This window comes from Heterodontus francisci, chromosome 8, assembly GCF_036365525.1.
Source record: "Heterodontus francisci isolate sHetFra1 chromosome 8, sHetFra1.hap1, whole genome shotgun sequence".
Classification (NCBI taxonomy): Eukaryota; Metazoa; Chordata; class Chondrichthyes; order Heterodontiformes; family Heterodontidae; genus Heterodontus; species Heterodontus francisci.
This window is the reverse complement of record NC_090378.1, coordinates 49,157,958-49,176,711: the sequence shown is the minus strand read 5'-3', so window position 1 is coordinate 49,176,711 and position 18,754 is coordinate 49,157,958. Positions and strand designations below refer to the sequence as shown.

Below are 18,754 nucleotides of genomic sequence, written 5' to 3'. Positions count from 1 at the left end.
CATCAGCCGAAACAGCAGTTGGTAGCCTTGATCCCAAGGAGCCTACCCTTCATTCATCATGGAGTGCTATTTGATATTAATGAATTAGTAGCCCTTCCGATTCAGCAGGGCTCCCTCCTACCACAAGCATGTAGCGGTGGATGTATCATATGCGGGGGATTCCTGCTGCCATCCAGAAGAAGCCTAGCACTGGCCACTGTAGTCCCCCAAGAAAACGATGTAGGCGCTCCCTCTACTGAACAAGGTACCCATCATTTGGTGAAGATAACAATGCGGAGCAGACTGAATATGTTGCAGGTCTTATTATTGGCCCCCTGGCTTGATCCTGAAGAGGAAAGGTTTAAGCAGTGAATACCTTAACTGTGACAGGGACTAAGTACTGTACTTGCCTACAGTGTAGTTAAATATCTTTCTGCAACAGAATGCAAAACACTCAGACAATCTCCCTTTTAAACCATAGACTTCAAAAGCAATACTTTTTGATAAGGTTGATTGATGTTCTGTGGGGGTGATGGCATAGATCTCCTCCTCCTGTATTGGATGATCTCCCTAGGAACCAGGGCTTCTTGTAGGCTGTTGTCCTATTTCTCCAATGGAAATTATGGTGCTGAACAGATCTCTTGCTCTCTTCTAAAATTGGGTCACACATTGTACACTTACTACAAACAGCAAAGTTCAACAATTCCAGGTACACTAGGTGCAAGAACTAAATTACAACGATGTACAAATATGCAGCTTACCCAAGCTCAGTATCATACTTATACCCAGCAGCCGGTTTTCCTGGATGACACCTGCACTTTACCCACAATCATTGCCAATGAAGGAAGAACTGGTTGCAGCCCATAATGACCATCATTTGGCATTTTTTTCAATATGCAACTGGGAACATACTTGTGGCACTTAGAAATGCAACCTTCTTGAACTCTAAGATGAGATGGGTGCTTAGAACAGTGACCTGGTTGTAACACATGGAGTAGTTGAGGTGAACAGCATACATGAATTTAAGGCGAAGCCTTAGAAAGGAATAGAAAGATATGTTGATAGGGTGAAATTAAGTAAATGGAGTGGGAGGAGGCTCATGTGAAGCATAAACATCAGTTGGGCTGAATGATTTGTTTCTGTGATGTAAAAAGCAGAGGGTCTGTAACCCTAAGGGCCCAGTGCTGATATATTTTAAGTTTTCACTAAGTTGATATTTGTTCAAATGATTTTTAAAAAACAGGACATTTTCCAAAAGGAATGAGATCTTACAGAGCTGTAATACAGGGCAAACAGAATGCTGTTGTTGGGAGCCTGAGGAAGGATTTGTAACAAGCTGTATTACTAAAACTTAAATTCGTCCCATCAGCTGATTAAGCTTAACATTTCCAATTCATTGCTGTATTAGTGGTAGCAGAAGCAAGCACCAAACACACTTTTTTTTTCTATCCAATGGTTACTTGTCAAAAATCGAAACCCCCATTACTAGTGCATTTATTTTAAGTGGACCCGTTTCCTCTATATTTTCAGTGTACCCATGTGCTAATTACAACAGAGCTATACCTCAAAGTTTTTTTTTTTTAAAAACATGATTTTGGTTTTCTTTTAACATTTAGGAATGTCTGATGACTCAACTTGGTCCAATAAAAAGAGAGAGGACAAAATTCGTATCTGTGTCAATTTATAGCAGGATGAATTCAGTAAGGATCAACCTGAATGATTCGGGGGGGTGTTGGAGACAATTTTTATACAAGTTAACCCAACTGCATAAGCATTATATACAAATTCAGTTCCATATGATCAAGGTTATAATGAACTTCACCAGTAACACAGGACAATCAGAATGGGTGATGCTCAGTTTGTGTACACAGAGCAGCAAATCACTGAGCATGTGAGGCCAAACACTGATTCAGTCTCAACTGAGGCCAGATATATATTGCTGATTCTACTCAGCAAAGAATCAGTGGGCAATTCATCAATGAGCGAAAATAAATTTTCTTCATGTTAAATATTTTTAATTATGGATCCCATTTGTAATGACTTTACTCCAAAGGAACAAGTTTCATAAGTGCAATGTAAATTACAGAAAGTTTAATTCCTCAGCTCTAGAAACAGATACTGCTAAATGATTACATAGAATCTGGGTGGTGAATTTAAAAAAAAAGTACCTTCTTTTTCAGATCTCCAACACACTATATGTAAATATTTTTCATGTTTTTCTATATAAAAGATTAGACGGGATTCTGGATCCATGCCCACACTCCTGTTTCCATGCAAACATTAAGACAGCATCAAAGGGTCATCCTTAGTCCAATAAATAGCTTCTGTACACATTGTACAATAGATACATATAAAGTGAACTCTCTCCCTTAACTCCATATTCCTTTCGTATTTCTTTCATCCACCACGGTGTTGAGATGAGTTAATAACATCCCAACATTCTCCTGTCCAATCAGCCTCAAAACTTAGCAAATGAAAGTGCGTGACCACTTGGACAAAAACAGTGAAGAGGAGTTTATGTTAGCTCTGATGAACTTTACTGCTGCTTGTGTTTGTGTTGAGGGAATCCGTTTTATAAGGAGTGCCTGTTCTTCGCGATAGTTTTACCGTATCCTTGTAAAAAGATTAAGGACAGATTTGGATTCCTAAAAGTAAGAGATTAAACAATTAACAATGGTATCAGGAGGCACTGCAAGGATATAAATCACACACATGAGCATGTTAGTCATATAACATATTGAAACATTTATTATATAAATGAGTTAGCTATAAGGCAGAGTGCAAAATAAACAGTTTTGAGGAAATAAATGAAGTTATTTTTACATAATTGTTTTAACTTTAGTTTTTAATCTTCTCTTCACAGTACTAAAATTATGCATGTATATACTGCTTTTAGCATCAAAGTTCCAAGGTGCTTTGCAAAGGAGCGATCAGTAGGGGTAACTAACAGCTTGGTCATCAAAGGTGGATTTTAACTGAGGGGGAGGTTAAGGGAGGGCATTTGAGTGTTTATGACCTAGACAGCTCAAAGCACAGCAGCCAACAATGGGACTAAGGGGTGGACAAAAGTCCAGAGTTGGAGAAATGTGGAGTTCTCAGAAGGTTGTAGGGATAGAGAAAGCTAGAGAGATAGGTAGGGGCAGGCTGAAGTGATTTCATTAGGTTGCAGGAACAGGGAGGTCAGGGGGTGGTGATAGTGGTTTTGAAGTGGAGTGGGACAGCACCCCATCTACCACCTTAAACATTCACTCTCTTCACCACTGACACACAGTGGAAGCAGTGTGTACTTCTACAAGTTGTACTGCAGCAACTCACTAAGCCTCCTTCGACAGCACCTTCCAAACCCATGACCTCCACCACCTAGAAGGACAAGGCCAGCAGGCGCATGGGAACACCACCTGCATGTTCCATTCGAGGTCACACACCATCCTGACTTGGAACTATATCAACATTCATTCACGGTCACTGGGTCAAAAACCTGGAACTCCCTCCCTAACAGCACTTTGGATGTAACTACACCACATTGACAGCAACAGTTCAAGAAGGTGGCTCACCATCACCTTCTCAAGGGAAATTAGGGATGGGCAATAAATGCTGGACTTGCCAGTGATGCTCATACCCCAAAAACAAATGAAAGAAAAAGTCATTACAATGTCAGCTAGCATGGTGGTGAGGAAGGAAAGCTGGTGGTCAGCAGTTTAGTGAGAGTAGGGACAAGGGAGCAGGAGTTGAATCTCATGGCAAGGGTATGAGAGGAGAAACTAGAGAAAGGCACAAAGGTGGAGTAGTTTGGCAGGGAAGGGAGAGATGTGACAGAAGTGAACGGATGGCCTCAATTTTAGTGACAAAGAAGTCCATGAGCTCCTCATAGTTGTAGGTGAGTGTGGAAAGTGTAGGGGGAGAGGGGTTTCAGGAGACAGTTGGAAATGGATAAAAGAAGCTAAAGCATATCTTTACTTTCCAGGATAATCCTGAAATAAGGAGTAATTTTGTCAGATGAGACAAGGCCCAATAGTATGATCCAGCCAGATCTGGGTGCTAGACAGCTACACTAGCTGTGTTTACAGCTGAGTTACAGAATAGCTCAATGGGCTGAATGGTCTTCTGTGTTGCTCTGTTCCTATGAGTGCTCCTTGTCTAATACACTGTCTTTCACATGAGAAGCTAAACCAAAGTCCTGTCTGCCCTCTGAGGTTGATGCAAAAGATCCCATGGCCAAAATTTGCTCCTCGACTATCATTAACATTGATCATCTAGTCATTTATATCAATGCTGGTTGTAGGACCTTGCTGTATACAAAGTTGCTGATGTGTTTTCCTAATAAGCGACTACACTTCAATAAGTACCTCATTGGTTGTGAAGCAAGTGGGGACATCCTGAGGAGGTGAAAGACACCATATAAATACAAGTCTTTCACCAGTACACAGGGTGATTTTAAAAAGGGGAGCAACTAATTCCTCACAAAGAACTTTGCCAATGGGTTTTCCAGGACCAAGACGTTTCCTTTAAAAACTTAACATTTCTAGGGCTGAACCTTACTTCAGCCGATTAAACTGCTATATTTTGATATCACCAGAAGCCCCAGTGAGACGCCTGCCTGTGCAATCTGTTAGTCTTTTGCCGAATGTAACTACAGAAATAAGTGTGCTTATAACTCAACAGTAAAATCAATCTGCTGTAAGATCGAGTGAGACAAGAACTGAAGCTTTTTTGACATCAATGCAAAAATATTTTATCAACATATGATTGCCAAAAAAATTTAAAATTATTTGCACTATGAAATATATATTGTTGGGTTCGGGTCAGGCTGGACTGTCCTGTTTTGTTTCGTACCGTTTTAGTTTTAATCTACTTTTTTTCTGTTTCAATAATATGCTTCTTATTTTTGGGTCAGGTCGGGCATTTAAAAAAAATTAAAGGGACTTGGGCCCGGCTCAAGGTGGCTGTTGTTGGGTCGGGCTTTAATTTTATACCCGAGCCAGGCTTTAATATATACACAAACACACGCATTACTCTCTCAATCAACCATAACATTTACATCACAACTCTGCCAGCAAAGAGCATTAAAGAACATAGTACCTTAGTAGAACGGGTTTTACTGAAAACATTCCAAAACCGCAAAGTTTCATCTCCTGCTCCTGTCACAATAGCCTCTCCATCAGGTGATATGGCCTAAAGGGCATGAAAGAGAAAAAAAAAAATCACAACCCATTAACAGACATGATTTTGTATGTGTGTACGTGATATACACATCTTGAGCTCATTCGCTTACGGTATTGCTACTTCTGATAGAGGTCAGGAGAGGAAACTAGTGACTATTTCAGAACATATTAGGACTGCAATTCCCTTGGGGGTGGGGGGTCTCACAACCTGCCACCATAACTCTGGTTGGAGACTGTCTGAACCCATATTGTGAAGGGCAGGAGACCAGAAGATCCATTGCAGAATTTCAGGGCCATTGTGTACTGGATCGCTCAATCTGCTTAGTGCTCATTAAAGTCAAAAATCAATTGGTAATTACTGAATGACTTTAGTTTACAGTAAAAGGAGGGGGCCATTCAGCCAGCTCTTTCATAGAGCAAAGAAAGACCATGCCTGCTCACATGTTCTTTCCCCACAGCTCTGTACTTTCCTTTGATTAAATATTTATCTAATTTTCTTTTAACGGCCTCTGCATAAAGAAATTTTTGCTAACCACTCACCTTGGCAATTGTAAAGTGGTGAGACCCCTCGTCACCAACTCCCCAAATAGTCATTCTATCGAAATCCTTCAAAATTTTAAATACCTCTTCATCCTACTCTTGGCTTTCTCTGCTCCAGGGGAACAGTTTTGTACAAATTTATTATTACTTCTTTACTCTTGTACTATTTTAAAACTAAAAATGGCTTTATCTTTTTCCATTTGCACTTTCAGGGAATGATATACCAAACCCCCAGGTCTCGTGCTGGGTTTTTTTGGGACAATAACAGCATCAGTAACAAAAAAACTTGTATGAGACAAATGCAGTAATTGTATCAATTAGATATGCAATAAAAAAAAAACAAGATTAATGGAAATTAAAATTTTTAATTGCAAGATTAATCATGACTAGACTTTTTTTTTTAATCACTTGCAAGCCCCAATAGAGAACAAAAGTGGACCCAGCACTGACCCCTGGGATGCACCACTTCCAATTCAAGCAACTACATTTAGACACAAAACCAATTTGGCCAGGCTAGCTAAAACGGTAGAAACTGAATCAGATAATGACAAATTGGAAAGAGAGATTTATTTTTCTTTTCTTCCAAAAGCAAAATGAACACCTGTTGACAGTTGAGGCAGGATACATGGTTAACTTGAAAAATAAAATAAATTAACACACGTATTAACATAGTTTACATCTAGATCAGTGACTGCCTCAATGTTTGCTCTAAAATTCTATCGCTCATTGATTGAGAACGCCCTCTGTTGGCTAATGTGCAGAAATTCACATTCAGGTCTCTGCCGTAAAACTGAACCAGCACGTAACATAGCTTAGAATTTCCAAAGTGAGTTTTGGAGAGGGACAGGCCCCAGTAAAAATACAAGGATAAAGCACAAAGGCGTGAAAATGTTACAGTAATCTGAAAAGTCCAATGTGAAGTTGATTGATTACTTCTTTATCATGGAAAACAAAATAATAGGCTACTTGCATTAGAACCTTTCCAAAGGGCTAGGAAATTAAATGTACTTGTAAGTTCACTGTCGACTATTGTAGGATTTACTAGTGTGCAAAAAAAACCTTTTAGGTAAAACTATAAGTAAATCAAGCTGAAATCTTCTTGGCCTGCAAAAGGTCCCATCTGACATGTCAACATTAACAGAACATGCAAAGATGTGCATAGGGTTCCAGTTAAAATCTGAAGACACTTGGGTTCATGAGAATTGAGATAAGCTTGTCCATGTACACAGAGAATACAGGTGCAGACACACAATTGAGAATAGAGGAATAAAAGACAGATAGAAGAATGAAATCACCACTTTGTGCTCCTCCTCTTTACCGGCATCTCAACATTATTCAATAATGCCATGTAAAGTTTTGAAGACATTGCCAAAGATGCCTTAAGGTTTTTCCAGTTGAAAACAACCACTATCACCTCAAGAAAATCATGCAGGATGAAGCATAGGCAATCTTCAGGTTCCTCAGTAGGGTCAAAATGGGACGTTGCCGCATTCAATCACATAATACTGCATTTTCCTTGAAATTTTCTGAGCTAGTTATTAAGTTAATAAATGTATCACAAACATTGGATTCAAAAATGTTTTTGTTTTGCAAAAGTAACAAAATGATTACTAAAGAATTGTGTCCGATACAGAAAGCTATGCAGATCAGTGCCAATCTTGCAACCAAATACAGAAATAAATCTCTTACCAGGTAGAGCACTCTATACGAATGCCCCGTCAATTTGGCAACCTGCGTTAAGGATGGGTATTTCCACACTAAAATCTGATTCTGGGAATAGCCGTGTGTACTAACCTGCAAAACAAAGCAAAGCAAAAAAAAAAGTCACAAAGTTATGCCTTAATGAAATTTTATTAGACTTCAAATCAGAAGTGGCCTTGCTTTGCCTCATGAAACTGAATGGATTCAAGTCCAGTAAACTCAGCTAGAGCCTGGCCCAATATCTTGAAGTTTTTATTGGGAAGTAACACACATTGTTGTCATCGAACACACCTCAGTCATCAGCTCCCACAGCATGGTCATACATCTCAGCTCCATTATTCCATCCTAAATCAGCACCATTTCCGTGCTATGAATACAGTAACAACTTATGTTAAAGGTGCTATATAAATAAAATATCCCAAGGCGCTTCACGTATTATAAAACCAAATATGGTACAGAGCCATGCAAGGCGATATTAGGTCATGTGACCAAAAGCTTGGTCAAAGAGGTAGGTTTTAAGGAATGTCTTATAGGAGGAAAGTGAGGTAGAGGCACTGGGAGATGTAGGGAAGGTATTCCAGAGTTTAGGGCCTAGACAACAGAAGGCACATCCATCAATGGTGCAGCGATTAAAATTGAAGATGCTCAAGAGGCTTGAATTAGTGAAGTGCTGATATCTTGGAGGGTTGTGGAGCTGGAGGAAATGACAGAGATAGGGAGGGATGAGGCCATGGAGGGATTTGAAAAATAGGATGAGAATTTTAAAATCAAGACATTGCTGGACAGGAAGCCAATGTAGGTCAGTGAGCACAGGGATGATGGGTGTAAGTGCAGTTGTAAGTGAATTGGGGGGTAGTTTTTGTTTTCCCCCCAGGGACGGATACAGGAGGAGGAAGAATTGGGGTGTGGTAGAGGGATGTGGGTGGAGAGGGACACAAGGAAGGAGTACTAGCGAATCAACTTTCCTAACCAATTAACACTGCTGTAAAGTGGTGGGTGACCTCTTTAATGCCATCCACACACACACAGGAATTTTCTCACCGAAAAGAATACCAGTCAGTACATCAGTGAAATGATTTTGGAAGGAATAAAATACTTTTGAGACAAGCACAACAGACTTCAGAAAAGTGCAACAACATTCATTTAAATACACCATAGAGCCATAGAGGCACAGGAAGAGGCCATTCGACCCATCAAGTCCATGCCGGAATTGCCATTAACCCAGTAAACGTTCCAAGGTGTTTAAGGGAGCAGAAATAGATGCAGAGCGGCAGTGGTAGAAGTGACCAAAAGAATGGTTGAAAATATAACTGAGAAGGCTTTTAAAGGAAGGAAGAGAAAAAAAAGTGGAGAGACCTGGAGAGGACATTTCAGAGTAGGGCTGAGTTTGTCAAGGCTCTGAACCCACAGTGGAGTGGGAGCAAGCAGAGATGTACAGAGTAGAGTCGGAAGGGTGAAGGGCATTAACTATGACACAAGGCTAGAATATGGTTTAGAGGTTGGGTGGGGTAAAGCCATTGAAGGGGTTCATAAACAAAGGTGAGGATTTTGAATTCAGTGAAATCAGGGACAGGGAGACCATATGAGTTAGAGATGCAGGGGGCATCAATGATGGGTAAGCATGATCGTAACTTAGTGCAAGAAAGGATGCAGGTGTCACAGTTAGAATTTGTGTAGGGTGGAGCTTGGGAAGCTGGCGAGAAGGATGCTGGAAAAAAAAATACTAAAAAGGAAGTTAATGCAGATCATTATCTTCATTCTCAGTTTCTCCTTCCTCATATAACTTTGTTCATCTGCATATATGCTACATAAATGGTCGAAGGTGCACTCTATTTTGAAATCGATGGAGTGCTCCCAATGTCAAACAGAGTAAGTTTCTGTATGCACCATACCAGTACAGCAGCAGTTTGACACTTACAAATTTTGCTGGTTTTAACCCCAAACTTAGAATTCATCTGTAGGATTTAACGATCAAGTCTAATCCCAATATCCGACGATTTATGAATTGGGTTGGAAAGGATCAGCAGAAACAAAATGTCCAGATGTCCAGCTAGGGAATGTAGTAATTAAGTTGGACTATGGTTGCAACATCTGATCAAGTAGACGATTGCAGGAAGCCTGCAGGCACTTATAAAATAATTCTTTTCCTGCATAAACATCCACAAACAGATGGGTCTTTGAATCTGCTACTGGAATCAAGCAGCTTCGGTTATAACCGGGTAAACGTGAGGAGCCAGTCCAATGCATTGCAAACTGCATAGTTCTGCAGTGCTGCTTTTGCCATGCGGATTCCTTTTGTTGCAAACAGCGAAGCTGCGGCCACAGTTTCCTGTTTTGCACTTTTTTTTTTTAAATGGGGAGGGAGGAAATAAGAGAAAAAGAATTGTTAAAAACACAATTCTGAGATCCAAAGACAAGCTTCTAAGTGGCCTAAACTGCCAATAATAGTTTAGTGCTTGGGGAAGCTTCTTCATTACCAGATCTAATCAGGTCTCCATTGTGCTGCTGTGAATGTAAAAGGCACACAGAGGCTGCCCTCACTAGGCGAGAATTAAAATAAGTTAATACAAAGTGCCTCAAAACTCCTAGGTTACAACCGAAGTACAGAACAGTGTTTTTTTTTTTTAATTCATTCATGGGATGTGGGCATCACTGGTCAGGCCAGCATTTATTGCCCATCCCTAATTGCCCTTGAGAAGGTAGTGGTGAGCTGCCTTCTTGAACCGCTGCAGTCCATTTGGGGTAGGTACACCCACAGTGCTGTTAGGAAGGGAGTTCCAGGATTTTGACCCAGCGACAGTGAAGGAACGGCGATATAGTTCCAAGTCAGGATGGTGTGTGACTTGGAGGGGAACTTGCAGGTGGTGGTGTTCCCATGTATTTGCAGCCCTTGTCCTTCTAGTTGGTAGAGGTCGCGGGTTTGGAAGGTGCTGTCTAAGGAGCCTTGGTGCATTGCTGCAGTGCATCTTGTAGATGGTACACACTGCTGCCACTGTGCGTTGGTGGTAGAGGGAGTGAATGTTTGTAGATGGGGTGCCAATCAAGCGAGTTACTTTGTCCTGGATGGTGTCGAGCTTCTTGTGTTGTTGGAGCTGCACCCATCCAGGCAAGTGGAGAGTATTCCTTCACACTCCTGACTTGTGCCTTGTAGATGGTGGACAGGCTTTGGGGAGTCAGGAGGTGAGTTACTCGCCTCAGGATTCCTAGCCTCTGACCTGCTCTTGTAGCCACGGTATTTATATGGCTACTCCAGTTCAGTTTCTGGTCAATGGTAGCCCCTAGGATGTTGATAGTGGGGGATTCAGCGATGGTAATGCCATTGAATGTCAAGGGGAGATGGTTAGATTCTCTCTTGTTGGAAATGGTTATTGCCTGGCACTTGTGTGGCGCGAATGTTACTTGCCACTTATCAGCCCAAGCCTGGATATTGTCCAGTGTAACCAAATCTCTGTTGAAAAGATTTAAAAGTCTCTTCAGATAGCAGTTAACCTGCAGTTAATGGACTTTGCAAAAGCCAACAAGTCCTTGGGTAATCCTTTTCCTTTATCCAGCCTGCTTCAAACTGGGCAAGTGCAGCAAACATCCACATCCAATACCTGACTATTAACACACAGCAAAGGGAAGATTCCCTTTTTCCTGCGATTTGATGTTAAAAGGCTCACCAGCTCATTTGCATGCTTAGACCAAGCAAGGTTGCAGACTTGGGAGCCTGTGTCGACACACTGCAGGGGCTGGCAAGTCAGCGTGTTCCAGAAACGAATGCAGCGATCGGCAGTGCCCCCTCCTGATGCTAGAAGTCCATGCTGATGAGGGGACCAGGCAATGGCCTTTACAGCTGCTAAATGTTCTGTGTACTGCTGGACTGGGCTCAAACTGGAATTGTTCCATACAAATAGCTGAAAGAAAAATAAAATTCAGCTGTAAAAATGAAAGAAAAATAAACATTTAACAATGACTGCGACATCACAAAGGCTTCTTTATGCCTTCATAAAGTAGTTTGACCTAGTTCGAAAAGGAATTCAAAAAACCTGAAAAATACTTCACCTCCCCCCCACCCCCCCTGCACCTCCACCCACCCCCCCACCAACTTTTGTATGTCAGGCGGCTACATCAAGAGTGATAACAGCAGGAGTGTAGGCAAATTTCAGGCCATTTCAGATTTCCAGTATTTGCAATTTTGTTTTCTTATTCCTGCGTGTATGATTTTGCAAATTCTTGCCGCACTTGCCTCATGTTCAGCGTACAAATGAAATGGGCTTGAACTACACTGCACGTTTTGGAGATCACTGGAGCAGATGTCGGGTACCTTGTTGTCGTTGCCTCCAGAAGCTAGGTGCTGGTGATCAGGAGACCACTTTAAACCACAAACTTCCTGCCTGTGGCCCTGCAATCTCCGCTCCATCACAAGTGAGGGTGTTCGCACATCCCTCTGTAGAATGAGACGGTCCCGACTTCCTGACGAGAGTTGATCAACATTCCAGGCCAATGCCCCTGTACACCAAGCAACACAGTAAAACTGCAGGTTAAAAAAGCTCAGCTTTTATTTGATGACTGCTTTAGTCCCTTTACACTGTTCTTTCATAACTGTTGTGAAATATTTAAGCAACAATGGTCTTATTTACTCAAAGTCACCACATTATAATTAATCCACTATCAACTAGTTTAAGTAATCTAACATTTATATGTCCAAAGTTTGTGGCAGGCAGGTTTAACCAAAGGTCAAAATATGCCAACACCACAGTATACCTGGACAACATAGGTGACAACATTTTTAAAATTCCTGTTTATATTGTATTCATGAAACAAATATAGAGATTTACATCGATTGTGAAAACACGACTTCTACCGTAACCATTTGGTACTAACCACGTGCTCTTGAAAACACACCGTTTCAGTGAGACAAAATGGGGACAACAATAATCAAAGTCCATCTGAGCAAACAGTCCAGCTCTACCTGGAAAGTCCAAATTTTGTAGAATTCTACCATAAGATTGCTGCATGCAGAACTGGAAAATACAACTTTGGTCCATTTGGCTACTCCACCATTTATTAGCTTTTGTCCTAAGCCATTCACTTATACCACAATCAAAGGAAATTGGATACACCTAAAACAATAAGCAGTTCATTTCAGAACAGCACAGACCTGGATGCTACCTGTGTTAGGGTATGCTGGGCACAGAATGCCCCAGCATGAAGAAAATTGGGGCATCGGTTAATTGCATATTTCCTCACTTTTCAGAGCCACGTAAATATTCCTAGAATTCTGACATAAGAAACTGCGCTGACATTCAATGGATTGGACTAGACTATACATTCAATGGATTCAGCAGGGCCATCTTTTATTAACTCTACTGGTAGGACAACTAACACTTGCTTGACCATCCTAGATTTTTCAGGAAATGGTGGAAAGCAAGTATTGTTTACACAATACACTGCTATGTATTAGCTGTTCATCTTTCTTCCTTCCAAAGTTATATGAGACAGAAGATACTAACCATCCAACTGTGGAGTGTTGCCTACAATGAGTTTTACATCTATATGTCCAGTTGTTTAGGAACAGGAAGGTGGTCATTTAGCCCCTTGAATCTGTTCTGCATGTCAACTAAATCATGGCTGATCCATATCTTAACTCTGTCCTTACTAACCTTGGTTTTTGTAAGCCTTAATATCCTTGCCTAATACAAATTTATCAATCTCAATTTTGAAATTGAAACCTCAACAACCTTTACCTTGGGAGGGGGGGGGGGGGGTGGCGGTGGAGAAAAGAAAGTTCCAGATTTACACTACCCTTTGTGAAGAGCTTCCTGACATAATTTCCAAACAGTTGAGCATTAATTTGATATCTAATAAAACTAAGCGGATGAATCAGATTGTATACACCAACACCTCAAAGTCTAATCAAAATGTCTTCACCTCACAAACCTTCAAAGCAGTTATAAAACTTAAAGTGGGTTTCACTTCATGTGATGAATTAACCAACAGCTTATAACAATTTTCTCAGTTTCGGTGTTACTTTTAAAAAGAAAAAAAATAGATCGGTCAGTCTGTGCTTTTAAAAAAAAATCTCCCCTGTGAATCCCAACTGAAATCTGATTCTGAAACAGTGAGTACTCAATGTTGGTCTTTTTTCCTCAGTACTTACCAACTCTAGCGGAATGTCCATCGAGAGAGGTCACCTTCTTCCCAGCTGCTGCATCCCAGATCTGCACATATCCTTTGTGGGTGCCCACGGCTACAAAATTCCCCTGAGCATGTTAAAAGAATGTTTACATTTAGTTATTGAGACTGTGACCATGGAACCTCTTGCAGGTGGGACAATAACAACTTCTATTTATAATAGCACCTTTAACCTGATAAAATGTCCCAAGACAGTGTAAAGAAGCAGGCAGATTGTTGACCTGCTCCCACACTTCATCTATGGTGCATTCACCCATGTGAGGGGCTCACAGCTGTAGCCACTGATAAAACCTGCTTCAGAATTTCTCTGTGTCCTAGCCTCCAAACAGTGACTCCCCATACAGATCAGGAATTCAGGGGGAAGGAGAAAAGGAAGACGTAAGCTTGTATCCCTTCATTCACAGACCCCTTAGCACACCACGTCCCACCCACAATGCCTGTAGATGAAGATAGTCAGATCAGAAATGCCTATATTACTTGGGCATCATACCGAAGGTATCCCTTCATCCTCCTTGTAGTTAAGTTGCCTAACTGTAGGTAGGCAGTTATTGATAGTGAATCATTTCATGAAAAAATTAATCATCTTTACCTTCCTATTCAGACTTGTAGTAATTAATGCATATTATTAATAGTTGATAGACCCACATATGGTTGAATTTACTCAGGTATGAAGGGAGCTGCACCCTTTTAGGCTGATTTGATAAATTTGAAACAGAGGAAAATACTATGGGCAGAGAGTGGGATGCATTTGGATTACTTTGACAAACAGTTAGCACAGACACAATGGGCTCCCTCTGTGGACTAAACATCTTTAGTTCTCCTCCCCTACCCCCATGCATAAAATAAATGGCACAGAAAATACATGGCTGCAATGTTTTAAACTATGACGTTGTTGCTATTACAGAGACTTGGTTGAGGGAAGGACAGGATTGGCAGCTAAATGTTCCAGGATTTAGAAGCTTCAGGCGAGATAGAGAGGGATGTAAAAGGGGTGGGGGAGTTGCATTACTTGTTAAAAGGAGAATATCACAGCTGTACTGCGGGAGGACACCTCGGAGGGGTCGTGCAGCGAGGCAATATGGGTGGAGCTCAGGAATAGGAAGGGTACAGTCACTATGTTGGGGGTTTTCAACAGGCCTCCCAACAGCCAGCAGGAGGTAGAGGAGCAGATATGTAGACAGATTTTGGAAAGATGTAAAGGTAACAGGGTTGTAGCGGTGGGGGATTTTAACTTCCCCTATATTGACTGGGACTCACTTAGTGCTAGGGGCTTGGATGGGACAGAATTTGTAAGGAGCATCCAGGAGGGCTTCTTGAAACAATATGTAGATAGTCCAACTAGGGATGGGGCCGTACTGGACCTGGTATTGGGGAATGAGCCCAGTCAGGTGGTCAAAGTTTCAGTAGGGGAGCATTTTGGGAACAGTGACCATAATTCCGTAAGTTTTAAGGTACTTGTGGATAAGGATAAGAGTAGTCCTCGGGTGAAGGTGCTAAATTGGGGGAAGGCAAATTATAACAATATTAGGCAGGAACTGAAGAATTTAGATTGGGGGCGGCTGTTTGAGGGTAAATCAACATCTGACATGTGGGAGTCTTTCAAACGTCAGTTGACTAGAATCCAGGACCAGCATGTTCCTGTGAGGAAGAAGGATAAGTTTGGCAAGTTTCGGGAACCTTGGATAACGCAGGATATTGTGAGCCTAGTCAAAAAGATAAAGGAAGCATTCGTAAGGGCTGGAAGGCTAGGAACAGACAAATCCCTTGAGGAATATAAAGACAGTAGGAAGGAACTTAAGCAAGGAGTCAGGAGGGCTAAAAGGGGTCATGAAAAGTCATTGGCAAACAGGATTAAGGAAAATCCCAAGTCTTGTTATACGTATATAAAGAGCAAGAGGGTAACTAGGGAAAGGGTTGGCCCACTCAAGGACAGATGAGGGAATCTACGTGTGGAGCCAGAGGAAATGGGCGAGGTACTAAATGAGTACTTTGCATCAGTATTTACCAAAGAGAAGGACTTGGTGGATGATGAGCCTAGGAAAGGGAGTGTAGATAGCCTCAGTCATCTCATTATCAAAAAGGAGGTGGTGTTGGGTGTCTTGCAAAGCATTAAGGTAGATAAGTCCCCAGGGCCTGATGGGATCTACCCCAGAATACGGAGTGAGGCAAGGGAAGAAATTGCTGGGGCCTTGACAGAAATCTTTGCATCCTCATTGGCTACAGGTGAGGTCCCAGAGGACTGGAGAATAGCCAATGTTGTTCCTTTGTTTAAGAAGGGTAGCAAGGCTAATCCAGGAAATTATAGGCCGGTGAGCCTTCCGTCAGTGGCAGGGAAATTATTGGACAGGATTTACTCCCATTTGGAAACAAACAAACTTATTAGCAAGAGGCAGCATGGTTTCGTGAAGGGGAGGTCGTGTCTCACTAATTTGATTGAGTTTTTTGAGGAAGTGACAAAGATGATTGATGAAGGAAGGGCAGTGGATGTTATCTATATGGACTTCAGTAAAGCCTTTGACAAGGTCCCTCATGGCAGACTGGTACAAAAGGTGAAGTCACACGGGATCAGAGGTGAGCTGGCAAGATGGATACAGAACTGGCTCGGTCATAGAAGACAGAGGGTAGCAGTGGAAGGGTGCTTTTCTGAATGGAGGATGGTGTTCCGCAGGGATCAGTGCTGGGACCTTTGCTGTTTGTAGTATATATAAATGATTTGGAGGAAAATGTAGCTGGTCTGATAAGTTTGCGGACGACACAAAGGTTGGTGGAGTTGCAGATAGTGATGAGGATTGTCAGAGGATACAGATCGGTTGGAGACTTGAGCGGAGAAATGGCAGATGGAGTTTAATCCGGACAAATGTGAGGTGATGAATTTTGGGAAGGTCTGATGCAGGTGGGAAGTATACAGTAAATGGCAGAACCCTTAGGAGTATTGACAGGCAGAGAGATCTGGGCGTACAGGTCCACAGATAACTGAAAGTGGCAATGCAGGTGGATAAGGTAGTCAAGAAGGCATACGGCATGCTTGCCTTCATCGGTCGGGGCATAGAGTATAAAAATTGGCAAGTCATGCTGCAGCTGTACAGAACTTTAGTTAGGCCACACTTGGAATTCTGTGTGCAATTCTGGTCGCCACACTACCAGAAGGACGTGGAGGCTTTGGAGAGGGTACAGAAGAGGTTTACCAGGATGTTGCCTGGTCTGGAGGGCATTAGCTATGACGAGAGGTTGGATAAACACGGATTGTTTTCACTGGAACGACGGAGGTGGAGGGGCGACATGATAAAGGTGTACAAAGTTATGAGTGGCATGGACAGAGTGGATAGTCAGAAGCTTTTTCCCAGGGTGGAAGAGTCAGTTACTAGGGGGCATAGGTTTAAGGTGCGAGGGGCAAAGTTTAGAGGGGATGTGCGAGGCAAGTTCTTTACACAGAGGGTGGTGAGTGCCTGGAACTTGCTGCCGGGGGAGGTGGTGGAAGCAGGTACGATAGCGACGTTTAAGAGGCATCTTGACAAATATATGAATTAGGATGGGAATAGAAGGATATGGTCCCCGGAAGTGCAGAAGGTTTTAGTTTAGGCAGGCATCAAGATCGGCGCAGGCTTGGAGGGCCGAATGGCCTGTTCCTGTGCTGTACTGTTCTTTGTTCCTTATGCTGCTTGATATGTTGTACTTTTCCACTATTTTCTTTTAAGATTTCAAGTTTCTAGAACTTGTTTTTTTTAAAAAAAAAAACAACTCTTACAGTCGGCTTCATTCAAATGAATGCTCGATCATTTAAACTGAAAATCTCAAACCATTTTCAATCTATTCATTCACTTGGTTTACCCAGAGTCAGCAGTTAAAATGATTCAGTTAACAATTTCGCACAAATTGTAGATTACCCATGTTATAGCCCATTCACTCAAGTTAAAAAAGTATAAAATATTGAATGTAACAATATTTACAAGGAAATTAATAGCCCACATTTTGGAGAAAAAATGAATATAAGTAACTGTACAATAAAATCTTACTGATTTCACTGAATTTTTGATTAGTGAGCAAATAAATGCATCAGATACTGAGCATGATACCAGATTACACTCACCCTCTCATTCCAACAAACAGATGTTACAGAGTCACCATCTATGGAGAGGTCACACAGCCTCGTGACCTAGGAAAGAAAAGTAGAAAACACTGCAAAATATGCTTTCGTTTTATTTTAACAAAAGATTCAGCCTCTGAATAAATCAACATTCTTCTTCCCCCAATTCAATGCTGAGTGAAATGATGTCATCTCACACACAGTATAAACCAACATATGCCAAGATACAACAGCAAATGAAGAGACACTGGTTTCTTGGGGATCAGGAATATTTGGGATCCCTCACACTCAGGTGCCTTTTGCAAAATATTTGTCCCAAATAACCAGACTCCTTTGATAGATGGAAGCCCATCCAATCCATTGAAGTGAAGGCTGCATTCAGACTGAATGCAAGGTTCCTTCACAAGGCTATCATGTCACAAGCAGATTTATATCATGAAGTTGTAGTTTTGACAAAGAGCGAAAGGTAGTCAGATTCTCTAGTCATACAAACCAAATACACTGCAGCTGTTGCCTAAAGACCTGCCTCACCACAAACCATGTATACTTGAGATTAATGCGGCGTAGAAAACCCAATATATAACAACCATTGCAAATTTATAACCAACAATCTTCCACTCATTATGTTCACTACCCTTAATGTTTTAAAAAAAACTTGCTAATATCCTGTGTAGCAGGCCAAGCTTTATTCAGTCATCCAAATCGAATTACATTGGATAGCATAACAAATAAACTGGGCCTCAAATGAAAGGGAAAAAAGTTAACATGTTAAACGTGCGACAGAAAATGTAGCGGTCTTTGCTGGAGTCATCATGCTAACCGGCTGCACCTTACCTGACTGGTACATGCACTCCACAAGTAAACACATGCACCGAGACCAACGCTTAGAACATTCGCTGCTGACCAATCCACTAGATTGAGGTAAAAATCATCCTGCAATTCCGGAGCATCTAGAACTTTAAATGGAATCTTTGAAATCTTTCTTGTTGGTTTCCGTGGCGACCGCAACAACTTTTGACTGTTCAAATGGGGAGAAAGCAGAAAGTTAGATCAACAGTTACTTCAAAAGGTATTGTGTGCTAACTCTATATAAAGTGGGTGTGACAAATAT

General features: G+C 41.5%; 1 protein-coding gene across 3 annotated transcripts in view; it reads right to left on the bottom strand.

Moving 5' to 3' along the window:
• Positions 1–1,647: 1,647 nt before the first annotated feature.
• Positions 1,648–18,754, bottom strand: part of LOC137372808 (fizzy-related protein homolog) — a 58,316-nt gene continuing 41,209 nt past the window's right edge. For all 3 annotated transcript variants that reach the window (XM_068037103.1, XM_068037102.1, XM_068037101.1), the window contains 8 exons: positions 18,478–18,661; positions 17,647–17,712; positions 13,525–13,627; positions 11,689–11,873; positions 11,045–11,278; positions 7,371–7,475; positions 5,059–5,151; positions 1,648–2,624 (listed from right to left, as the gene is read on the bottom strand). In XM_068037103.1, coding sequence (XP_067893204.1) covers positions 2,583–2,624; positions 5,059–5,151; positions 7,371–7,475; positions 11,045–11,278; positions 11,689–11,873; positions 13,525–13,627; positions 17,647–17,712; positions 18,478–18,661 — 1,012 coding nt within the window. In that variant the 3' untranslated portion in view covers positions 1,648–2,582. The remainder of the gene's footprint in view (positions 2,625–5,058; positions 5,152–7,370; positions 7,476–11,044; positions 11,279–11,688; positions 11,874–13,524; positions 13,628–17,646; positions 17,713–18,477; positions 18,662–18,754) is intronic.